At 38.6% G+C, this 27318-nt stretch overlaps 1 protein-coding gene across 1 annotated transcript; it reads left to right on the forward strand.

The window, feature by feature from the left end:
- Window positions 1-713: 713 nt before the first annotated feature.
- On the forward strand, window positions 714-27318 carry LOC119650872 (dual specificity protein phosphatase 10). Its single transcript, XM_038054034.1, has 4 exons — window positions 714-1461; window positions 8138-8245; window positions 13547-13771; window positions 25504-27318. The coding sequence occupies exons 1-4, from the start codon at window positions 1395-1397 to the stop codon at window positions 26085-26087; spliced, it is 984 nt and encodes a 327-aa protein (XP_037909962.1). The 5' UTR covers window positions 714-1394; the 3' UTR covers window positions 26088-27318.

Genomic DNA, 27318 nt, shown 5'->3' on the forward strand with positions numbered 1-27318 from the left:
AGTATAATAAAAAGGGGAGCTTAAACGCTGCAGAATCAGAACGAATTTTAAACAGATATTCTTGTTTTTTTTGAAACAGTAAACTAACCCCCTAAATTAATCATAGAATCGTAAGTAGTGCAAATATGGGCCATGGTAAGGTTTAGCAGAAATCCTACTATTATTAATGAAGCTTTAATATTCGAAATTGACTCTTTCGCGCATCGTGCACGTCAATATTCAATCATCAAAACCGTTCATACTAATATTCCCGGTTTCCGACATGGTAATATTTGCCATTTTTTCTAAGCTTCTAAGCCGCATTAAATTCCCAATAATTTGCATTCAGCACTTACGGTACCACTGTTCACCTCCATTTCTTCTCACTTTGGTCATGATACCCGTCCACGGCAAGCAGAGATATCGTTCCCCAGGATCGATACTAGCTTTATTCCCAGCCCTCACTGGCATACCTCTCCAGTCTCCGCCGTGGCCCCTCCCGTCCCTCCCCTACTCGACAGCTGCCATATGATTCATTCTGTGGTGTTTTCGCGGTTGCGATGCCGTCGAATGCCTTCAATGGCGAGCTCGAGTGTGTGCGTGCGGCGCGCGGCTGTGTGCGCGCCAACGGCGATGACTCATTTGTTTAATCGTAGAACGAACGGCGTAGAGCTGGTTTGCTGATGGCTGATAGCCGCCGCCGACCCCCGGCCCGGACAACTGTAGAGTGCCAGCCGTACTATTCGTCATTCCGGCAAAGTCACAGCAAGTGAACGGATTGTCCGAGAGCGCCCTGTGTTCGAAATTCAGAGTGAATCGTGTCGTCTGAAGCGCAAAGTGTCGCAGCTCGAGCGGACCGAGTGCCTTCAAGTATTTTGATAAGTTTTTACATAACCGCGGAGTCCCTTGGCGCGTGTCCCGCGCGAATTCGTGCCTTCGCAACAAACTGTCGTCCCGGATCAAATGGATTTCAGTGCAGCCTGACGACTGTTAACCCTTTCCCGCTCCGCTGGATCAGATCAGCAACTGGATTATGCTCGAACTCAACTTGTGGATTATCTCCCGCGTGCCTACTATGTTCAGTGTGTGTTTATCGGCCGCCTAATCGTTGCCTTTGCGTACGTAACAGAAATTCAGTTGGGCCGCTACGTGCTTCCGTTACAGTTACCTCCGCGAACGAATGACAGTTTCTAAGCTGCCCTACGCATTTCTGCCGTTCCGCGGAGTGTCTCTCTCGACCCGGGCCAAGTGATCGCAGTGCTCCTTGCCGCCGTTGATGCATTTTATAAACGAAGAGTTGGTAGTAAATAGCAATCAAAATAGAAGAACGGAAGTTGTCAGCGCCGAGTCGTTTCCTTAAACGAACCCTCGAGGTAGGAGCAGTGTGTGATTCCAAAGTGAGTCATAGAAGTGACATGAAAATGAGGATGAAACGAGACTCGCCGTGCCTTGTGCTGCGCTTCATGCCCATCAAAAATATAGGTAAGTTGGCCAGCTTCGCAGCTTCCTGCCTCCGCTTCCTGCTCCCGAAATTCCAGCGCGAGCAGCAATTAAAGACGAGGAAGTGCCCAAGTCGGTTGGCTTCTTATCTGAATGAGTGGAAATGTTATGCAAAACAGAGGAAATTATGCTGACAACATGCTCGATAACTATTCCCCGCGCGCGTAGTGTGAGTGCGCTATAAATAATACACAATGTAAATACAGCGCTTGACGTGCTGCAGCACACACTACGACGCGAGGATGAACGTGGCCGCCGCGGCCGCGACGCAGGGAAAGCTCCACTCATTCCGCAGGTCTTCAGTGTACACTCAATTCCGGACTTGGTGCTATTTCTGGTAAAGAGAGTCATACATGAGCCGATCTATGGGTTCGATCGATTGGGCAATGAGGACGGCTCTGCATTTCTTTGAGAAAGAATCGTATCTTATCGGTTCCCTCTTTTATGCATAAGTAAACATGAGGGACCACCTGGAAATTGCGTTTCACCTGGCACTCTTGAATGGTTGTGTTGAGGGATCCAACAACCAATGGATGAAATTCTTTTAGGTCTAGACAGACAGTCTCCACCAACGCAGCCTCTTAGTCTGGAGTTCACACCTTGCAATGGTGCAGTAGAAGGCAAACTGTTACCAGACCGACTCCCGGCTATTTGCTTCTTGTTCCCCATTCGTTTTCAACCTTCTAAGGTAATAGTGATCACAGATAGGCAGCCTGAGTGCCAACCAAGTGGCAAATGGTAATGACGGTTGCAACTTGGTTGGCCACCAGGGTGCTTTATAGATGGCACTTCCCGAACAGGGTTATACTTTGCAGAACACCGATAACCACTCCAACATTCTTTGTTTCGCATAATGTCGGATCAAATCGTCTTTTGTGCCCTTCAACTCGTCTGCATTAGTCATAGTTTTATCAGAGGTTTTCGTCCTTGATTTGAGCTATTCGCATGCACCCCGGCATTGCGATTGCCGTAATATAATCTAATTGCGCAAGCACTTCAATTGCCTGATAAGGAAATAAAGATACTAAAATCATGTTTGCTCATATAAAAACGAAACAAGCACTGACAGAATGCCTACTCGGTGCAAACATCGAACTTGGCGGCAGAGGCAGGTCACAAAGCTGCTAATGCAATCAATTATCGTGGCACCATGGTATATTCATCGAATCAAGCCATCAATTTCTGGGATCGTTTGCTGATTTACCTTTCATGGCTGACTAATTGTATGATTATGGAAGCAATAAGTTTTTGCAATACTACGCTCACTGGCAGTATCATTTTTCCAAGGAAATCAGTCATTCTTTCCTTCCTTTGATTCGATCTGAATCTGAATAGAATGAGGCTGGCTCTAGATCACGTCTTCGATTGAGTTGGAAGTCAGTTACTTATAGTAATTGTCACATCTTTAAATTAACCAAAAGTGTACGCTTGGACCAATTTTGAAAAGGTTACGGTTATTATTTCGATTTCTATCTTACGATCTGAATGGATTAATATTATACATTTTAAAAATATTGTGGTAATTAGTTTGATTAGCGATTGATATTGAGAGCGTATAAATGATAAAGGTTTAGTTGCAACTTTACTCACTTTTATTACCGAAATATACCACTTTTCCCTATAATCGGTAGCCCTCGTCAGCAATTGTGAGTCAGGATTAAAGTTAGGACTATACGATGGATGTTCTGCCCTCATCCAAAGTTAAATTATCGATAAAGGTCTGGTAAACATGTGAATTTAGTGGACCAACTGCATTTTTTGCCCTTAATGTGTTTTCTTGTTCGATAGCGTTGTGGTTCAAATGGAGCCCTGACAACGCTGGAAGATTAGGTTCCTGGACGCTTTATTTTCCGAAGAAACATCTTTAATGCCTCGCACAACTCCACCCTCCAGTATGGATGGGAGATTGTGTCCACTTTCCCGCGTGTGATGTTTCAATGGCAAAATACCCAGTGTTCGCCGCTTGAAGGTACGACTTGATAACAAAACGGTCGATTTTAAAATATAATGGACAGTTCGTAGGTTTACGCATACAAATTGACCCTGTGATTCTTATGGTTGCAAGATATTTTTTGCAACAATTACCTCATACGTATTTGAAAATTGAGGATAAAAAATGATTGAAATTGTTATTAGAAATACCGTATGAACAGATTGAGAACAGGAAAGTTTTTTTGCATTGGCTAAAGTTATTTGTTAAAAGTCACAAATACTGTATTTTGGGGAACTGCCCCAACTATTCCTTTCGTCATCATCGTTAAATATACCGTACAGAGATGAACAAAAAAATAATCTAAATGTACAGTAAAGCATTGTTTCTGCTTCGGGTCGGATAGGCACTCGATTAAATTTTACAAAGAACTGGTTTCACCAATAACCAATCAAGAAATTAAAAACTGTTAATTCGGATCGATTTAACGGTCATCTTTGTAGAAGAATATCAGAGAAAGCATTCCAAAGACTGCAGGAAGAAAATTACCGCCAACGAGAAGCGATGTATTTCTACAATGGTGAAAAAAAATTGCGCAAAAAAGGAAAGCCGACAAAGAATATGAAATAATAAATTACAATCAACGACCAATTCGGAAGAATGGCCAAAAATTGGAAAGAATGAATTACAAAGCTCTCAATGACAATTGGACCCTCTTGACGTTCTTCTGGTTCAAAAAGCCCGCTTTCAGTTTGAAAAGCCATGATGCGCAGTATAGCTCTTTCGAGCCGCTTCTGAACGGAACAAAGGCTGAAGAAAAAAATGCGCAGTATAAAATATTACTCTACCAGTCGATCCTTCTTCGCTTTATTCGAGGCCAATTCACCACTCACAATCCATAATTTTGACTTGAAGACATCAGGAAAATGGTGGTGGATACAAATTTTATGTAGTTATGCACCAGTAAAACAAATCAAATTTATTTGGCTGGATTCGAATGATTTTTCGTGTCAATTAAGAAAATATCTTTCTTCTTTGAATTGATTGAATTGTTACCACACCTCTTGAAACCCACCTCCGCTCGACAACTACAATCTACAAGTAACAAGTTTAAATATCCGGGAATGTTTATAATAGAACTATTGATCACTTTCTAAGAACACTGCAAGCAGATTATTTTCCCTATCGTTGTAATAATATTATTCGAATTTCAATGCCAGGTTCGCAGTAGATCGCAAATTATCACGGCTCTTAATTTGTTTGTGACGCTGACTGCACAATAATAATTCATAGAACACGCTTAACAAAGAATTAAAACATACTACAAGCTTCTCAATAAATATTAAATACTGTACCAAAGAACGTCAACAAAGAATCCCACCTATCTATATAAAACTTGTATTTATCGATTGAAGGCAATTAAATGTAATTAGAAATCACATCACCAAAAGATTACTTAATAATTAGCAGGTCGACCTCAATGTGCAATATAATATTAGGTGGTTAAGGCAGTTCTTGCGGCATTTATTCTGTTTTAAATGATTTATGCAGGAGTTTCGAAAAACGAAAAAACTTGATAAATAGATGCCACACAAATTGAAAAAAAAAATCAAATAATCGTCAACTTCTCAATTATATGGTATGTTGACATGCGATGAAAAGTGGATCCTCCATGACAACTGATGACTCGTCGATCGACTCAATGAAACGCTGCTTGATCCTACCATACCCGTCAGACTTCTTGTCCATCGATTTTCACTTCTCCAAGCAATTTGACAATTTCATTGCCGAAGAGCGTTCAAAATGACTTGGCTTAAAATTACCAATACTTTCCTAATTTGAATTATACTATCAGATTTCAAATCGGAAACCTTAACAATTCTGAACAGTTTAACATTTCTCTCTAATGAAATAAAATATCAAACAGTTCTTTCCTAGAATATTTATCCTACAAATCTTAAACACGAATAATAGAATGAGTCTTCAGTCCCACAGCCAGAAATTTCGCAAAGTGAATGCATAAGCTTGACACTCGAATCTGCAGTGTGATTAGAAATTATCAAATTGAAATGACTACTCTGCAATCATCGAGTTTTTACTATAAAGATGGTTAGATTTCTCCCCGTTTTTGTTTCAAACATTAGAAACTACGGTAACGAAACATGACTAACTGCAGAATTCATATTTTGCTTAATCCGAAACATCTGGAATGCAAAGGAGAATCCCGCATGAATCATCCACTAATCAGATAACAGATAAGGATGTCCCATATGTGGGACGTCATAAGCTTGCAGCTTTTTATTCGATTCCAGAAACATGAAGGAAGTGACTCACTACTGATTTAGCAATTTAGTTGCTGACGCACCAAGGATATGATGCGTGTGGACTCTGATTCGGGACAGTAAATTAATCGACTTCCCAGCGATATATTTGTTACTTCTCGAAGCAAGATCATCATCGTTTTGGCATCTTGTCAGTCCGTAAAAATATCTTCAGACTTCCTAAATTGAAAGCAGGACTTTTGAACACCTTCCTTAGTATTCACTACGATTCATAACGCTTCGACAAAATCCCAATGCGAAATATCCGAAACTCAGGTGTGTTTCACTAAAAAACGTGTATATAGTTCTTTAACCCGCATTATGCGCCATGCATTTGGCGCTCCACAATACAAGCACATAGCTCGCAGGCACGCCGTAGATTATAAAAACAGTGGTGCTCATATAAAGATGTATAGACATCACCGCACTCCATCCACACTCTAGAAACACATTTCACATTGACTCGCTGCTACTGTTGACGTCACCACAAGCTTTCTTGACTAATGTTTATATTTAAAATCCGCGTGATGACAGGTACACTAAGCTTAAAGAAGCAGCCAAACAGGTCGGGTGCAAGGCGGTAAGAGAACAGTGGAATTTCTTTGACCCGACGGCAACATTCCCGCCTGTTGAGATGTACCTGGTCTTCACTAAAGTTAGCATTGTGCCATGGAGCAACTATGTTAGCCAGTAGGGATAGCGGCGGTGATTCATAACATTTTTCGTAGCTTTCTCTCTCATTCTGGACTGCAGGCAGCAAATCAGTCAAAAAGTGGCATGGGGGTATAGTATTATTAGCGCTCAGACTATCATTAGTAGTGCTAGTCGAGGGCATTCACTACTTGGTCTTCTATCGTCAGCTGCTCATTACACAAACCGAGAGTTGCTAGAAGGCACGCAATCGACTCTGCTTGTTGCAGGATAAATCAGTTCCCTTAGACGCACGCAAGGATTAAATATGCTAACCTAATACAACCCACAACCAACGTTGCACTTTTACTTCACATGACTGCCGGTGCCCCATATGAGCGATAGTCAGGAGTTTCTATTATGCTCGCAATTCCATCCGCGTTCATTACATCTATACGCTGTATTGTCCTCTGTGAACGTTTCCAGCCTTCACTTTCATGCTTCTTCCACCTACTCAAGGTCAATAAATCCATAGGAATAATAAAAGCCCCTTCACGTACACACTGGGAATCCTTACATATGAGTACCTGTCCTTCCCGCAGCGAAAAAAGGCATTCATCACTAATTTACGTAAGCAAGTGTTTTCTTTTCTTCTCGTGCCCCGAATCTTTCTTGAATGATAAACATTCTTTTTATGGGGAGTGACTCATAGCTCACCGATGCTGTTGTTGGCTTGCTTCTTCGCTCTGCTCCACGCTAGCCCACTGTATGTTGTGCTATTGCAAATGCCCCCACGAATACAGCTGAAATTTTGCTTCGAGAAGCGACAAGAAGAAAACAGGAGTTCAGAAGTTTTGATGTGTGCAATAGTAGCGTGCTGTTGGCTACATAGGCCTGAATGTCGATTCGAATAGTCCCAAAACATGCTGCTTGCTTGCTACGCTCAGACAGGCCACCGTATTGAGAACTAGTTGTCCTAAAAATAGACGAAATGAAAACTAAATTCTTATGGGTCTTCTTGTCTTAATGGTCGGGAAATTATGCAAACTATGCGCTGATTTCCAAACTTCAAACCGTTAGGAAAGAGGCTTGATAGAGTGGAACTGAAAAACATTCACTTTTTCTCTAGTGATGCGATGGACAATGCAACCAGATTCCAAACAGAAGCTTATCAGGCAATTGTCTAACATAGCCAAGATATGATTTTGATTGTAACTGGGGCATGCTGTGACGAAACTTGACCAGTTTCACATATGCGTATTGTCTGTCTGCATTTGATTCAAGATTGTTTGCTTCTTTCAATGGTATAGGATTTAGAAGATGGCATCAGGAAGAAACTTTGAAGAAAAGAATTATACGGATCAGACCCTTCTATTTTTAGCTGGCATGTAACAATTAGGAAGCGAAATTTACATACAATTATTTTGCCTCTATTTCATATTTTCTTCATCTTTGGTATATTCGAAATACTCACGGCCAAATTATTTTGGAATCACCTTGACATGGAAATAGTAAACTTGCACCTTTTTTTTGTTGTCGGAGACCAATCAAGCTGATCAAAGTATGATACATGATATTTTTGTGCTTCTCTTTCTTGTTATTACGCTGCTATGGAAAACTATGTCGACGACCTCAACCGAAAGTGTTTACATTTCTACAACCTTCAGAACATCAATTTGATTCATTTACATAAATAATTTAGTTAAAATTGGTGAAAAAGATAAATTAGATATTTTGTTGGCGCTTAAATTATATTTGCATTTTCTGTCTCTTTCAGCAAATCACAAGGATTACACCAACAAGAGAAAAGATGTATCAACACCCTGCGAAGAATCAGGTGGTTATTCGCCACTATCAAGAAGCTCGTCTAGTCCCGCCATATATGGTAAGTTTTTCTATATCACAATAGATTGGAAAATTAGACTTAAGATAATGTTGACGTCTTTTCTAAGTTTTATGGATCTTTATAATTTAGAAACCACTTCTTTGAAAATTTCCAAAAAAGTAACAAACTAACTGCTAGTGGTCCTTATAAGAGCTATCACCAAATACCAACTAAAAACTTAAATTTGGCGATATTGAATATATTGTGACACGACCCTTCCTCCCTAGAAAAATCAACTGCTTAAGAGGAAATGTTTATCCTCACAAACTGAACCCTGAACTCAATTAACTTCGGTCCACAGAAACCATTATTCTTTGATCTGTAGTGCTGAAAATTTAATGCAACAGCTTAGTTTTCCTGATTTTCGAAACTATCTAAACCATCCGTTATCAGCCAACCTATATAGAAAGTATAGTAATCTCTTAAAAAAGTAAAAACTTCTTATAAGACAAACGGCTGCTTTGATTGTCAACAAAAACTTCTTAACCCAAAACGCACTTCATTTGAAGAGATGATACTTTCCTAAAAGTTCAATCGAGAGACATTTGCTCACTTCCATGGCTATCAAGGGATGAATCCAAATCTTGATATAATACTCACCAAGTTATCGTCTGGAGAAGCTGTGCATTACAAAGAATTGGTAGATTGGCATGAAATGTCTGTGTAGTAACAACATTTGCTGTCAGGATTTCAACCATTCCTTCCCTTTTTATATTTAAATGTAAGTACACAAAAAGTAAGGATAGTAAAGTTATCAAACTTTTGAGTAATACTCAAACGAATAAATTGCGTATTAATTTTTCTCATAAATATATCGGTATTACGGAAGCCAAATGTTTCCTACTTCAATACATTTATAATCGATTCTGCGAAAATACCAACGTTTCCACCAAACTTTGTTTCAATCGCTATAATCGTTTCGGAAAAAAAATGCGTATGATAGACAGACAGTAAACCGATTTTAACAATTTCATCAAATTGACAATGATTTACTCTATATAGCTTCCACACGTTCGATGGTGATTGATATTATTTACATATAGGTTTGTTGATAAGTCTTTTTTCGAAGAAGTATAAAAAGCTTGGTTTTAGATGAAAAGGTTTTCGTTATCTTCACAATGACTGCATTTCATGAATCAGTTTTTCTCTTCCCCTCAAAAGGAGAAAGCACAAGATTAAAACTATCCTACATAGCAACAGGAGATCAGTTTTCCGGCATATTGCTTGGATTTGTTTGGTGGAAGAAAAGCAATGCACATGAAGAGTTCTGCGCACCCTTTTGATGGGCTTGGTTTCGGATATGACTCATGGTATGGAGAAACACACCCAAGAAAGCTATCCAGGCGCCATCGACACACCAAACACCAATAGCTACCTCGTACCTAACTCGAGCATATGCAATGACATGCCGTACTGCCTGGAAACTTGATTTGTTCCTCCTGCATAGTTTTCATTAAAAAGGAAACAATATTTTTCGTTAAAGCCGAAGCTACCCACGAAAGTAGACTTTTTGTCTAAAAAGACATCTGTCTAATCCAGATGTACTCAGCGTCACTTCTCAAAATGAAGGTCCAGCTAATGCTTCAGATAAAACTACAATAGTCAGCTAAACATTTTAGATGATTAAACCTATTCATGGAAATTGTGAGAGCTGGGTTTGTTTACTTTATCTCTTCAGATGAAATTTATAGCTCCGTTTTAACCGCTGAAGAGGAAATATTATCGCGTCTTTAATAAAAAATATAAAAACCATTGCAAATGGAGATAATTTAGTCAAAACCTCATTAGAATATTCGGAATCTTTTTAGTCTGCTTGGAGTGGCTTTTTTTCTTTTAGAGAATTCTTTTGCAAATAAACCTTAAAATATCGTCAATTCCACCAATTTTTCTTCATCATCGCCCAAGAGTTTGATTTCTTCCAATCAGGATAAATCCATTTGATAGATTCTAAATGTGCATTGGAAGCACTGGAATATTCTGGAAGTTTCTTATCGATGTAAATAGCATTAGCCTGCGCATCCAAATCCTCATAAATTTGACAGATATCCGACATCTTTTCTGTGTTTAACGATCCGGAAGAACAACCGCCTGGATAAATTTTCTGGTTCTGACTTCCCCTCCTTAAGGTATATAGGATTTGGTATTTGTTTTTATCCTGATATTTTCGCATAATTAGCTTTAATGATAAAAATCTACAATCTTGTTTCCGCTTGCTTAGAATTGGGCACATATCTTTTCAAGTTTTTCGTTGCTAACTTCGCCCTAAAAATATTAGTCCACCTGACGAGTTGTACTCAGCTTTTTCCAAATAAATTGATCTGCGGATAACTTGTTTGTTGAAGACCGGTACTCGGTACTACGTATCATGAACTTACTTTTCCTACCAACACCCAATTCCCACCGTGGAACTTTTAAATTTATTGTCATCAATTCAAGGAAAATGCGCATTTTTTTTTGTTCAACAGAAAACACCGCAACTGATTTTATATCTCATAAATCCATTCAAGTGTGATGACCAGCGCATTTTTCTGAGCTTACACGTGTTTATTAAAAAAATGCGCTCGGGGCTAGCTTTCTTTCTCTACTCAAAAATTCCTTGATATATTTTTAAAATCCACATTTCTCCCAAAAAAATGGTTTCCTTCACAACAAATTTGAAAGCTTCGCAAACTGTGCTTCCTATCTGGTATTGCTCAATACCAAACGAAAGAAAGCCATAATACAGCCCAAACACTACATATAAATAGCCCAAATGGACATTAAAAATAGCTGAAAGAATGTACCCGCTATACCCTAAAAAAATTGTATCGTTGTCTTCATATGGCCAACTGCGGCGACCCCAACTAGTGCGTTTACTCATAGTCTTATTATTAAATCTCAGAGGGAAATGATTCCACGATGATGGGAGACTTGCCCAAAAGATTGCAGACAAAAAGTCGCTTACCCGCGCACCGCATCAACAGATGCTGAAATGACATTGGTCTGATCCGTAAAGGGGAAGTAGGAGTATCTATCTCGCAATCCTTCGAAGTATCTATCCAAAACGTGATCGACTGCGGCGACTCTAATAAATTTGAGTTATATGAGTCATACCAGAAGTATTTCTGTTTTGTTTTAGAAGATCTCCACGGGATGATTTAAACGGGCAACGATCCTTTGCACACAGTTCGCTACGGGACTCAAGGAAATCTATTTTTGAAAAATTTTCTTCCACTACTCAAAACGACGGACTGTTGAAGATGATGATAATGTTTTGGGGCCATGATATAAATATAATATAGTCGTAAATATAAACCTCATCCTCCGCTCAAAATGCGCCGCTTAACATAAATGCGCGTGTGTCATCATATTTACACAAGTTTTTTCGACTTTATTCGGATAGATCTCTTGCACGACTTTCAGGGAGGGAAAAAAGACACTTGGATGAAATATAATAAAAATTGATTTTTGACAGCCACCCACTGGCTGCCTCCGTTTGTTTTCCCTCTTCTGTTAGATCTGTCGTGGGGGCCAAAAAGAAAAATGATAATACGCCGAGGGAATGTTTGATGCCAGACAGCAGTCGGATTATAAATAACCTAATACGCATTGCCGCTCTATAAAATCGAAGCTTAAAATATTCGAATAAAAGTGAATTTCAATTCACGATGTTTACAAAAAATCGCCAAATTTGGTGAAAAACTACACTCTGGAAACGTTCTTGATGAAATCTCAATATCTATTATTTGTATTGTGTGCACCCCACATGCATTTTTTCTGTTTTTCCAATCGAGAGAATCTATCAATAAAAAAATTGATATTCAAAACAAATTATCCACTTTTCTGTTCACTTCGCTTCAAAATTATTGATCAGCCGCTATTAGTTTCCACGCATGTTCAATAAATATTTACGCAGAGCATAAAAACAGCAACGAAGAAGGTAAATTGTAGGTGTTAAAAATGGTGAAACTACTTGCATACTTCTCATTTGCGGTAGGTAGACCAGATAAAGTATTTGGTAGATGATGACATTCGACTATTTGATTTAGTTTTTTTATAGGAAAATAAACTAAAGACCCAAAGACTAGCTTACATATTTGCATGTTTAATAAAGTATGGAAAGTATCGCTATCACAAGATTATTAGTTAAAAGCAAACAAGACTACAAGATGCTTCAAGTGGGAAATGGTGTCAAAAAATCTTCGACCACTGGCACTCTGGTTAGGTAAACCAGCTCCGAATGCATTACATCAGAATCATTGTTTTGTGGAATAATCGTCAAATGGCTTGGTGATGGTTGAACAATCTAATCCTCCCCCGCCGTTTTTGCTGTCTTAACTCTTATTATTCTTAAAACTGAAAAAAAAACAACATTTGAAAAGTTGTTAGCAGTTAGAGCACTAGCCATGGGGTTTTCCTTTCAATTTGCATTTTCTCTGAAACCTGAACAATGAACCTGAAACCTGAAACAATTAAAAATGCTAAATTCCTTTAATTCGTACTCTAAAAGTTATTTTGAAATTTGAATTCGGAATTCTTAAATCCTCTTAATTTGTACATCTGAAATCCTTTAATATCCCCTTATATTGCTGTCTTTTATTTCACTGAAGACAATAAAACTCTAGTTATTCAAACAAGTAGGAACAGATTTAGTAAAGATTTGCATACAAGTTTGAAAAAAATGTACAGAAAAAGGCGGACTGCAATTCTAATACGAACTTGCTTTAGAAAATTAGTACGTTCTCGCAGCAATGGGACATTTGTTAGTAACCAATTACAGGTAGTCTCAAATTTTTTTCAAAGTAAGTGAACTGTTCAACTTTCATAAGAACTGTTTCAACCCCTATTTTTGCACTTTCATCAGCATTTGTATTCTCATTATTAGCTGATTATATACAATTGTCTAGATATTTTGATCAATCAATATCTGCACTCGGAGCAAATCGAGACGCTCTTTATACATGTTTTTCCGATTCATCTTCCTTAGTATTGTATTTTTAGAATAGTATATTTTACGGGTAATATTTTTCCTTGATTAACCCCAACTTATATTGGAGTGAAGGGTCGTGAGGACCATTCAAGACCAAACCATTATTTTTTACTCTTTTTTAATTCCCTAAATTTTGAGTATTCGTTTAGGCCGAAAAACTGATTCGAATGCTTCAAAATGTAGATGATTGACCCACGTTTTTGGCCAGTCCAGTCTGAAGTCTTCGGACTGATAACTCCATATAAAGATAATAATAAGAACAATATCAAACACAAAGCCCAAAAGACAAACTCGTTACTAAATTTCCTTTTACATTTTTTTTCTCTTTTTAGACATTGAAACACACCCCGCATCGCCAGTATTCCCCCATTTATGGTTGGGCAATGGACGTGATGCCGTCGACCCTGCAAGTGTAGGAGCTAATTGTGTTCTAAACGTTACATGTCAACCGCCAAGTGCACAACCAAAACCTGGTCTTAGTTACTTACAAATTCCCGCCAGCGATACACCACATCAAAATATTAAACAGTATTTCGAGGAAGCCTATGATTTCATCGGTAAGTTTAGCGCTGAGAAATGATATCTTGTGGTATTCAATTTGTGATAAGGATTATCTAGTTCGACAGGATTTCAATAATCTGGTGTTAACATTGATAAGTCGAAGGTTTTTGCGGAGTAATTGATTGCAGGTTCCTGGTCAGACTTACTGGTTTTGTGGAGAATTTAACAAAGCCTAGAAATATTGATATGAAGGGTCATTTAAGGGAATGCCAATTCTACGCAAAACTGTTATGATTACCAACAGGGAACACCTTTTAACCTGTGTTCATTCAAAACATTCGTAGTGACGTCGAATCGCCATTACAGACACAGAACATTAACTAACCCAACACGCACGGCCAGCCGTTTACTGACTTTCCACCAATAGACAGTGCCTTTATATAAATTCTCTCTAGACAGAGTAACTAATAATTGATAAATCAAATCTAGTGCCTTTTTGAATTAGACAAACCTTGTCTTATTCTGTTTTCATTTCATCTTTCGTTCATAAGATCGGCAACAGATTTTCTATTTCATTTCACCAACCGTCATTATAAATCATATAAGTCGGTGGATACATGCCCCGTACGTTTATCTAACATGAAATGGAAAAATGCGTACAGATACGCATTGAATGAGTTTCGAAAAAAGGTATATTTTTAGTTATTACGACAGTAAGTAATATTGTGCGCCTATATTCGTTGGTTTTTCCACATTTTTGTGAAGGTGGAATCAACGGTAGTGGAGGTATTAGGTACAGTATTATCGTGATAAGCCTTTCGACGGGTTTATGCATGAAAGGTAATTTGTCATAGTGAAATGGGAGAACTTAAAGGGGGCACCTAATCAGGTGTGCATAACTTTAGGTTGCTAAGGCCACTAGAATATGCACGTCTCATTGAATGCACAGCTACATATCCTGCACTGCCAACTAAGTGCTGTGACCTTGTTAAGAAGAACTGACTGATCTTACACTTTCTGGGCCAGGATGTTATGAATGAAATGGGAAGCTTCCATTATTCTATGCATACGTAAGCACCAAAGCAATTCATGCATTCGTAAAAGAAATATGCAGATTCAACCTACCATTAATTTTCATACAATTCTCATTACCATTCCATCTGCCATCCCACCTTCCATATTCTGGGCGCAATCAAGCGTCGCTCAATCAATAATAAATCTAAATTGTTCCGCGATGATACACTACCCTCATTTGCCTCATGGAAAAATTTAGCTAGTTGTACTCAACCAATACGAGCATTGAATTCAAGCCATACTACTACTGAATTTATGTATTTAAATGTAGTTCCTATCTACAGAAACGAACGGGCATACTCTGCTCGCCGTTGATTCTCTCCCCCAATTAATTTGAATATTTGATAGAATACTAGCGACAGCAGTGGCGCAGTGTCTGACATACGTACATACTTGTGCCACTAATTATTATCTAATCTTTTCCGATTCGACAAACAAAACAGATACAAATAAAAGCGCTACTCTCGCCATATATACACATAAAATGCTACGCAAGCAAAAGTTGACTTGTATGGCTATAACAAAATGCTGTTAAGTCTACAACAACACAAAATGATTATTGTAAGAACACGAAAGCTGACTCATCTTCTGCTAGCTGCTTTACAGACTGAAGTATACACAGAGATACAGATATACGTATTTTTACTAGAAGCTTTCGCGTGGTTTCTACACACTTGATTCTGGTTTTTTCTGTTTTTTGTTTTTGCATTTTCGTTATTTTCCTCTTCCATGACTTTTCCTTTGCGTTTTCTTCTGAAGTAGCAACAATAATTTCTCAATATACTATGATTCAACGTGCCCGAGCGGCAGTAGTAAGTAGTAAGCGAGATAATTTAGCTAATTTTTTCTTCTACCCTCTTTGTAATTTTTATCTTAATCAGTTGATTTAGACTGTCTGTAGATGCTAGTAGTTTCCACAGATATTCACAAGATAGTTTTCATTTTGACTCTCGAATGTTTCACAGACTCGTAACAAAAAAAAATTACGCAAATATGAGAATAGATTAAATTATGGAAATACAACTGATGTTGGCTTGTGAATCGCAGACAGGAAATAAATGAATGAATGAATGACTTTTTGCTTATTTCATTACAAACACTCATATAATCGTAGATATGCTTGCATTTTCACTTTACACTAGAAAGTTTCGCATAGTAATTGTTGGTTATTGCTCTTGGAATATCTGAAGTCGTGAGTGAGAAAGCTGTTAGCATTTTGATTTATGTGGTGTCACCTTTTTGACAAGAAATACCACTCTAGAGGTCTGTGATTCCTGCTGTTTTCACATATAGGAACAAATGGCGCGAAACAATATTCAATGCTTACATAAATTCTGTATGATATTTAATAGAAATATGTAGATTCACTCATCGGGTGCTACCTTGGCACGTGTTACTACTGGTGGAATTCCTAATCACAAGTAGAAATTGAAATATGTGCTGTTTTTTAGATCGACCCCGGTGAAATACCAAATGAGTAACAATGATGGCGAATGATACCCCGCAACTTTTGCTCACAATGGCTGCATTTTTAAGGAAGCACTTCATTGCACTAGATGAGTACACTCATTACAAATGAAACCATGTGGACGCGTGTTCAAAGCGGCTAGGTAGGATAGGGTTTTTAGAAAGCGCAAGAAAGCATTTCCCTGCTTTTCAATCATCATCCTATCAAGTTACATCCATACACTCGTTCATATTCAATGTAACCTTTGTCCTTGGGTGATTTTCAATTTTCGCATATCAAAGCTTTTTTCATTCACAATTGGAAATAAATGAAATAAGACTCTTCTGAGTAAAACTTTTTTTAAAATAAGCTGGCATTCATGTATTAGTTCATTGCTCTACAGAGCATACAAAAGTAGCTACTTAAACAAAACTCTAAACCTTTAATACTTGATAACTCATCCCGATCAATTTTGTTAACTACCCACATTGATCATTGGAATTGTAGAAACCGGAAAGTACGTCTGTCGATCAGAAAAGGGGGACTTTTGATTTTCTACTTCTATTTTAAAAAATTCTTATCATTTTCATACTTAATTACCCTCGTCGCGTTTCATTTTTCCCTTAGTTGGCATAACGCCAGTAAAATATTTCATGGATTTTTTAGCGTTTGCACGTTTGACGTAATGAAATACGTAAAATAAATCATTCGTTTCGTCTTTCATGACTTTTCAGAGTTCAGCTCAGATTTAGGCGTTATTATTATCTATTATTGAATAATCTTGACTTCTGAAATAACTTTTTGGCTTTTGCAATGACTTGGTAGATTCTTGGGTTTATTAGCTAGTGGAATGTGAAATTTTCTAGTGCACGACGTCCGCAAAAGTGCAAAGTTTGTTGTTGAATTTGTTAATATCTTCCTCCAATCAGTGCTGTCACAATTGCACGGGTTCGATTTGGAATATACTATTATCAGAAAAGTCTGAATAAATCTATTCCCTCATTTTAACACGATTGATGAGAAAAATTTTCGTTTATCTTCCGATTCTCATTCAAAGTGACGAACATACATTTTTCTTCACGTTACATTCATCATTCACTTTAGGAACGACTTATAATCAGCCATGTCATCTCAATGCAGCAGAAATGATAAAATACGGCGAAAAAGTCATTCTTTAAACCAATAAGCAATTTTAGCAGTCAACAATATTGTGCGGGGTCCTTTTTTCATTGAAGTTTCTATTTCGGGCCCCTGAGGGAACTCAAGACGCGTGCGGAACGCGCCAGGCCTGGTGTAAGCTAACCTGATGCCGCAAAACTCTTAGCTCCGCAAAAAAGGTTGTGGAGCACAACGGAAGACAAAAGGGTCATGGTCCTTCGAGGTGCATAGCAATGACAAATTTATAAAATCCATAGTAGACATTGTTTTATGGCACTAATAAGCGTACTATGTAATAGATCTGAGATTTCTAACAAGTCGCCTCGAAATTGTGACGTGAAATAGTTAAGGGGTAATGTAACTTATTGAAAAGTCATAGCTTGGTGCCATTTTCGCTGGCAAGGAAGAAACAATAGTCAATCGATGGCAACTTTGCATATATAATTTACCTGCTAAACCTCTCATTTCTACCATTCTCGATCATTTACAATTATTGCACATTCTACTGCTGTCTGCTGGCTCCAGTGAGAGCTCCATGTTTTGTAATTTCTCAAATATTTTCTGATTACCTCTGTGTGAACAAGTCACGCAAAAATGAAAGTTGGATACTCTTATGCGCCTCACCCAATACTACATAGAATAATCTTATCACTACAGGTTTCTTTGAAAATTTAGCACGTACGCCCACCACTACGAAAACCTTTTAACTTCTTGTTTCTTTCTTACACTTCAACCTACATTCCACACTATATATTTCATCTGATTGACCACAACATCATTCACCTAGCCAAAGCTAGTTTTACTTTGTGGCTATAGTGACAGCAGCGCAACGACAACGACGTCGGCAAGGCCGTTTTGATGAATAATTCAAAAGAATGCGGGCTTACGAATTCAAAGCGCTGCACTAAAGTGTTCTGTTATTGTTGTTGTCTTTCTCTAGGATATACAAAAAGGTTTATTTGATTCGATTGAATCTAGTGTAACTGAGGGAAAAAAATTGTGGAAAAGATAGAAATACCCATTTTGGTTCAAAAAGCAAATTTCCTATGCTCATAAAAATTGTTTTTCGAGCTCGCGAAAACTTGATCGATTGTCTCTGACGACGAGTCGTATCTTTTTTCATATTTCTAGTGATTCATCTTTCTGAAACGAAGGTGGTCAACCGTTTTGTCTTGTCTTGTCTCGTCTCACATTTGACTCATTCCAAGACTCAAGTATGAGAAAGCATAAGTATAAAATAATGCTGAGCCACAGCAAAAACGTTGCTCAAATATGGCTGCATGCATCACAAATTGAAGCGGGCGATATCGTTCGTAATTGTTGTATGAAAGTACTTGTCGTTGTCGAGTGCCCATTCCCCTTGTTTCCTATTCATGCGACTCCATTCGTCATAAATATTATTTATTAGATGACGAAGTGAAAAGCGATTGATTTCACTATGAAATATCTCCTTTCAGCCAAGCCTTTTGCATAAGCAACGCACACGGTTTAGATAATCATCAAACCGAGGCGAAAAAATGAAAACTCGAATAGTTAAAGTTTACGAAAACGCGTTTATAGGCAGCTAGCGAGCTCAGCTCTCAAGAGTCTCACATTCACGAATACAATAAAGTTGCACTACAACTTTTCATCATGAATAATATCTAAATACCTATCTAGTTCGCAAGCCAACAGGCTGTAGAGTGCCTCTGCCTGCCTGCCTCTCTATACGTTATCCACTGTAGTGCCGTTTGTTCGTTAGTTATGCTGGCTATGAGCTGGCTGCCAACCTGAAGCAATGAGTCAGTCCGGTATCTTTTGTAGCTGTTTCACTAAAGAGTGACCTTTACTTCTCTTGACATCATTCTAAAGGCCGAATAACGTTGTTGGGGAAGCGAAAAACCTGATATTTTGTGCGCATATCGGGGGCGAGCGCGGTACGATGACGCGGCTGAGGAAGGTTGAATGTGAGGCTGTTGGGTGCTCGGGACCATCGAACTGGCTGCCGGACAAACAGACAGCCAAGAATGTAAACTACCTATACAGAAAGTGCTACAGGTTACTCAGGCGATTCTCCTCACCTCTGCCGCCTTGCACGTACCCTGAATATTGTTTATGCTGCTGCCGTGGCTTTATTTTCCAGCTGGAGGGAACTGATACCTATGACTTCATATTGAGGAACCACACCACAGCATATTTGTTGTAAAAAATCGAAGAAAAGACAGCGTTGCAATACATATTTTGTGCAGGGTGTTAGCAAACATGCGTTCACTCGGAGCATTTGTGTTGCCTGCAAAACAGATCGTAATCCCTATTTTCGACTGTTTTCGAGGAAATTCGATATATCTTGTATGATTCCAAATCGAGTTCAACCTCAAAATCTAGTATTCCTGATGGCCATCTAAAATCACAGCATTCCCATGGTGTCGGAAAGTATCATAAATTTCAATTGGGCAGAGGAAAGTAATCAAATTGTCGTTCACTAGTTAGACTATGAGCAACATAAAACCTTGCCTAGCACCAATGGAACTTAATTAAAACTAATTCAGTTGAGACGATACCCGCTTGCTCAGTACACCCTGTTTACATTCAAACGTATGTTTTGAAACAGTGCACTTATGCTCTTTAGCTGCTCGAGGAAATTGTTGCACTGAACAGGTTTATCTGTTGTTATTATTGCCAACTCTTGCAACCTGATACGTATTGCTCCGCCAAAAAAAATACAAGTCGTGTGCGAGACTTTGCCAACTAGCAATTCATTCACGAAGACGAAAGCGGAAAATCTGTTTTCTTTTTTCAATAGGCAATCCTATCGCCTATCATATCTCTTATTTGATTTGGCTTGCATTTAATGGTTGATGTTGTGGGATTTATTTCTAGACATTTGTTTTTCCCTCCTGCTCCTGGCCTTCTTTGCCTTAACTACCATCGTCATTCCATGCAGAACTCTATAATGTTTCCTTGCGCTGTTTGTACTACTATCGATGACTCATCCGGATTCGAAGCAAGGTGACTTCTGTTTGCTTTTAATAAATGTCGAGCGGCAAAGGAGGAAGGGGGAGGTTGAGAGAGGGGTGTACTAAAACCCCCCCAAGTTCTTGTACATGAAAATAATGTTTACGATTCGCTTTTCCCTTTCTATTCTATTGATTTATTTGAAGTGAACTAGGAAAACCATTCTAAGCTATAATGGAGGCAAAAACTTAACTGATTGTTAACATTATTTGCACACATTTGGTCTTTACTGTTTACGTGCAACCTATCACCGCCACTAGCCCGCAAGGACATCTGACTACAGCAAACTCCCGAGCCAACTTTCATCCCCCTTACAAAGAATTGCAGTCATCAGGTAAGGGTGATCGAAAACAAAGATTATGCTGCTGCTGCCGCTGCATCCTCGCACCCTTTGTGGGTTTCTCAAAAATCTGGTCTGGATCAATTTTCAAAATTAATCATCTCATGCGTCACCTAAGGTGCGTTCCCCTTGCGACCGTCATCCCCTATATACTGCATTCAAAACCACCCCTTTTCCTTTCTTAACAAAAATATGAGTCATCACCCACCATTACTTACGTACGTGCTACAGTTTTGGTCCGTAAATGATAAGGGACTTGATTATAATGCGACAGGAGATTCAAGTACCAAGTAACGTACACAACATCCCGTTCTGCGTTTTCCTGTGCGCACTTTTTTAACAAGAAGGACATTAGAGGGTGTACTAAACAATTGTCGAACCCCTAGGGGTTGAAATATTAGCTTCTACCAGTGCAAGAATTATTAAGTGACTCATCCAACATCTGTAATGCGAAGTGCACACAAGACGAGGAAATGCATGGAGGACACAATGAGAGATAACGGTGATTCATGCTCTTAAGTCTGTACCGAAAATGTATTCAACTAGGAATGACGATGAGGAGGAAGTCTATCCAGCTATTGTCTGCTTTCAATAGTAAATATTCAAGATTCTGATTTGTATACCTGAAATATGATGCGTCATTTTATGGCTCTTTACTAATGGAAGTAAGTAATGAATTTTAAGAATAGATTGAGATCTGTGAAGAATATCAGGTAACTGTAGGTAAACAGTTTAATTTTTATTAGGGACTGGGAAAATTTGAATCCTAAATATATTAACTGCGGCTGCTGAGCTTTAGAGTATGAGTAATGGTTAGGAAATTTCCCTCACGAGTTCAAAATAGGATTGTCGTTAGCAATGCAGATTTTTCGATTAGGTTCAATTAGGATGAAAATGCAAATCTCACATCGGTGTTTTGCATGGAATTGTGTATCGGACACAATAATATAAACGTAAACAAGTTTTTATTAGCGTGTAAAGCCTTGTTTGTAGCATCGATTCCCGTCGAGGTGATAAGTCACATGATGTTGTCATTACTAACTATTATAGATCACTGTGTGTTTGATGGTCATCTGGAGATAAGTTAATGGAGACACATACTATAGATCGATTTGGCGTACTTTTAAAGATCAATTTCAATAGTTTTGGATTTAAATTTCTAGCTTTTAAGGCGATTAGAAAAATACTGTTCCTTTTTCATTGTCTATACCTTTCTGAATTGATTTCTGCTACACCTACGCGTCATCGCTGCTTACTGGCAATGTGCTTCAACTTTTCCCACGACAAGAAGTTTGCAGGGTTCCTACACTGTTTGCTTTGATCCATATAGAAATTCATCTACTGATATTAGGTGCTAATATATAGCCAAAAACTGCCTCATGCTTTCCTGTCATTCTGCATCCACTCAGGCGGCTTACCCGCGCTTTCTCAGTCTGCCACCCATTCATTTCTAAATACTTTTGGAAATCCGTTGAGTTATCCCTCCCCGAGTAATGGTTGTATTTAAAGTGAAGCAGTGTTTTGTGTACCTAATGAACTAGTTGAATGACAGACCGTAGGGACCATCGCTCCACTTGCCGAAGAAAAATTTGAAATGTATTTCACAGTGCGGTTGTTAAGGCCTTGGAGCACCCGCAAACTTGGATCGAATTTTCATGTTGACAACCTTCGCAATATTTTTTTTGAGAATTGTGGGGTCCTAAGTCCGCATCAACTTAATGACGGACCGGACCAAATGGGGAGCAACTTACAACCTCTTTTTTTGGTCCACGGACCCCTCGTTTAGGGCTTAGCACCCAAACTTTACAAAAATGTCAGACGATGACGGCTTTACGGTTTCTTGCCAGGGCAGAGGCAAATCGTCAGACGCTGCCTCACCTCTGCCCTGGGAGCATATTTTCAGCTCTGGCCAAGCTCTGGTGAATAAGGCGGATTTGTGCTCAATATAATTCGTAGGCATTTGTGTTCTGCGTATTATATAAAGGAGCATTTACCATCTGCGAGCTGCTTCGATCACGCTGCTCCCAGGGCAGAGGAGAGGCAGCGTCTGACGATTTGCCTCTGCCCTGGTAAGAAACTGTAAAGCCGTCATCGCCTGACATTTTTGTGATCTTCGCAATGTTCTGCTTGCAACGAACAGTATTCCATTTAGTAGAATATGACTTCGCTTTGCCGTATCCCGTATGAAGACAGTCCAGTTCAGTAGTTTGGGAGTAACCGGTAACAAAGTAAAACAAAAACTCCCATAGAAACACATGATGAGCCTGTGAGGTATAAGGATCATCACCTACTGTGAGCGTCAAAAATAAGTAAGAGGCAGTAACCGGTAACAAAGTAAAACAAAAACTCCCATAGAAACACATGATGAGCCTATGAGGTATAAGGATCATCACCTATTTGAAGTGAATAATTATTGAAGGTTGGATGAGGACGAATAACCTCAAGCATAACCCACATTTTAAATACTCTCGCATATTTTAAACTGTAACTACAGCAAAAACAACCAGTGGCCAAAGCATGGCAGTTAAATAACTTTTCAGCCAATGGTACAGTTGGCGCCTAGATGCCTGGTTACAGTCTAAAATGATTATTGAAGTTTCCCCATGAATATAACGGAAGGAAGTGCTTATCAATCCAGAAAAGCACTGCGATATCATTCATGAACTCAATACTCCCTTCATTCTAGAAAATTCGGATCTAATGCAATCGTTCTCTGATTATTTTTCCACTGAAGAAAAATAGACTATAATTTTCACACATCCAACTATTCATTTACTTGCACTTGATAATAGTGCAATGAATCATCGTTGCTTTGCAGTGAGTTTACTTGTTGTCAGCTTCCTATATCAACAATCAACAAAATTTAATTACACTTACGAAGGCTAAACGTTGGAGTGTCAGTACGAACGCACATTGTGCGATGTAATAATACAATAATCATTCTATAGCCTTATGAAGTGTAAAACTCTACCTGGTATTGCTGGCTTAGTAAGCCGATGCATTGCAATTGTTGTTGCTTTCATTTGCTGTTGTTGGTGATAACCTTAAAGTGTCGCGGATTAATCATAGCATTGGATGACGCGTTTCATCTGATTACTTGTGTATTTTCACATTATCTGTAGCTATATGTGCAGGTATGGTGGCTCATCTATTATTCGGCGTGCTGTGCGCAACAATAGTTTAATATAGCGTAGTATCTAGATCTTTATCCCCCCTTATCACTGTCTTATCACCTACGATTTTTTTAATAAAGAATGTGAGCAAGATATCTGTTGCTCGAAGATAACAAACTGAACCAACCATGATAAGGGTAACAACCAAGACAGATTGCTTTTTGCTGAGTACTGTTGATCTTCTTTCTGTTCCAAGTGTTTACAAGGATGACTCGACAATGTTTTCAAATTAAAGAGCTGTATTAATTGCGAAATTCCCACTTTCAAGAACTAATTGTTGTTATTTTCCAAATGTAGCTCGTGCCAGTTTCCGGATGCTCAACTCTTGATCAAGTCTGTCCCTAATCCAACTACAATTTCAAGTTCGTGAAAGAGATCATGAAAAGCTTCTGTTTGTGTTCAGGTTCTGCTATTATTCATGTGGATTCCCATCCACCCGGGTGCCTTATCTCCCATCTTAGCAAAGCAACTCCGCAGAATGTAAAATTTCCATCCACATGAATGAAAACAACCGCCGGTAGCTTTCAGAACCTTCCTAGAAATCAAAAGAAAAATGATTAATCACGCTCGAGAATTTCCTTCTAAATATTTTTTGTTATTCCTATTTTACTTTTGGTATCGTAAAAGCGCACAACGATCGACCATTTATGTGATCATCATTACTAATCAGTATCACACATAATCTTGGTAACATTTTTTTGGCATCGCGTCATTCATACCCATAGCAGTCATTCACTCACTGCCCGTCGCTCCATCATGGGCATTTGCCTTCATTTTTGTTACATGCGCCGCGCACATATTACTGTCGCTGTCGTGAGTAATTTACATCGGAAAGCTGTTACTGCTGCTAGCCAAACTAATAATGTTAAATTCTTAATAATTTACTCTGCAAATAAGCAGAGAACACGGATTTTGTCTCTTACGTGGCGGGTGAGGTATTCGGGTCCCCACAATGATGATATTGGTCCCAGGCCCCGGAACTTGATCGTGAATACAATATGAAGCGGGAGGAGCAGCTTGGAAAAGCTTGAGACAAGCACAACATGTGTATCTCATTCATATATTGGAAAAAATTAGGGTTGTTGCTTGAATAATTTGTTTACGCACGACAATCACGCTTTATGATGTATCGTAGTTGATTTGTTATTCTGGTAAGCATTCGGTGACTAATTTAGTGTTCAACTGAAAAGTTCCTCCAGAGTTCTCAGGCATGCCCGTGTTGAATATTATTAATGCAAATAAACGTGAAGTGTTAGGAATTCTCCTCGCACATCTGCTTCAAATGAGCGATGCAAAATGATCTAATTGTTCTCTTATAGCGAAATGATTTCTACTAAACCTTTTAGCTTTAGGTCATGCCACGCACCTGTCAGTCATGATATCATTGGTCGTGATAGGACCTCTCAGTACATCGTAGAGCCCCGAGATTCTCTTTTGAATTTCAGTCAAAATATTACAAATAGTCTTGTCGAAGAATGTCCTAAACACTTATTCAATGTTGATTAGATTATTCCTAACCATTAGTTGGAAAAACACCACAAACTATCCTAAATTGAAAACAAAATCGATCAATTCTAACAGTCTCCCTTCTCTTCTTTACAGAGGAAGCACGAAAAAAAGGATCAACTGTGCTCCTGCACTGTCAAGCTGGAATATCGCGTAGTGCAACAATCGCAATCGCTTACGTGATGCGTTACAAAGCCCTCTCACTACTCGATGCCTACAAAGTCGTGAAAATGGCACGACCTATTATCTCACCCAACCTGAATTTCATGGGACAACTTTTGGAGCTGGAACAGAACCTTCGTGAAAACGGAACGCTGGGACCGCAGACACCCCAAACCCCTCCGCCACAACCGTCATTATGTGGTGGTTTCGACGACGAAAGTGACGACAATGAAGACGAATTGAACGCCCGCATCCGAGAGGCTCGGTGTATGGAGGAGGGTGAAAGTTCAACGTCATCCTCATCGTCTCCTTCATCAATGTCGTCGGCGACATCAACACCCACGTCTAATTTATCACCGCTCGAAAAAGAAGATCCTAGTCATCCATTTAATAGTCAGTCAATTAGTTGCTCATCCAGCTCGTCATCGTCGTCCTCCGCGTCGCCATCCTTTACGTATCCGAATGACTGTAATGGAAATTTTAGCAGGAGCAGTGGTGAATGCTCAAAATTTTTCTAGAGATTAGATTTGAATGAATGTAGTGTATTAGGAATTTTTGAAACGGAGATAATTTAAGGTTTAGTTTTAACGAGGTTTAAGCGATTTTCGGGAACGAACTTGAGTAATTTCGAACGTACATAATGATCTAGGTTTGATCATATTTTCGCATTGAATTGTTTGGATTATCGAATTGAGTTCCCGTTTTGAAATGTTTACGCTATGGTTGTGCACCCGGAAGAATACAGAGAGCCGTGAGCTCGCTCAGACAAGCCAAATCATAAAATCCTAAACTTGCTTCAGGTAACTAGATTGAATTTCGCAGAGAAATTTAACTCTGAACAAGAAAACCCTGAAACGTGTTCACTATTGCATATATACTTTTTATCGTAGCGCCAATTAGCGCAAAAACAGTACCTAAAACTTTTTGAATCAGATAAAAGACCTTTAATTGTTTTAAAATTTCAATCGAAAAATACGAACTAATTTATTTTTTTATGGAGAACACCCGGAGGGAAGTGCTCTTCTCGGGACAACATCCGTATTTCTCCTACGATATACAAGAATGCCATAATATTGCCTTAATAATTCGACAATATTGAATTGAATTTATCGAAGAAATGGTTTCTGTATTCATGCACACGCGACAACGTGTATGAGTACAACTGAAGCATGAACTGGCTACGAACGTTTGAAATTGACAAGTTTGCTAAGTAAGAATAAAGAAAGTTACTATTAAGTGATCACACCCCTATAAAATAGCTAATTTTGTAAATACACCCTCTCAAACCAACAAACAAAAATATTGTATGGACTAGTATATGTTACTTTTGAGCTAATTATTACTTTGTTTTAGAGTACGTAGTTATTTGTGAATTAGTCTCGGCTGTCGATTAGTTTGGACACAAGGGAAGTCTCAAGAAAGGACATTCGGTCGAGCATGGTTCGATCCTGCTTAATTGTCTCAACAACTTGTCGACACCGGACGATATTTGCAAATGTCCGGTTGAACTGTTCTAAGTTTACTTTAAAAAAGTCAAATTTTTAAAAATAAAGCTAATGTGTACAGAGTTTTGAATTGCTGATGTTTGTTTTGAAAAACTTTTTCCTATTTAGTTAATTTTTTGTGTTTTAAACGGAGTGCCCATTTGTTTTGATGAAAACTTAATATTTAAATATACAAATTTTATTTATTGCCAACGAGGAGTAAGAATATGATGTTCAATAAAACATGAACTGTATTAATTTGAAA

The sequence above is a fragment of the Hermetia illucens genome, chromosome 3 (assembly GCF_905115235.1).
Source record: "Hermetia illucens chromosome 3, iHerIll2.2.curated.20191125, whole genome shotgun sequence".
NCBI lineage: Eukaryota > Metazoa > Arthropoda > Insecta > Diptera > Stratiomyidae > Hermetia > Hermetia illucens.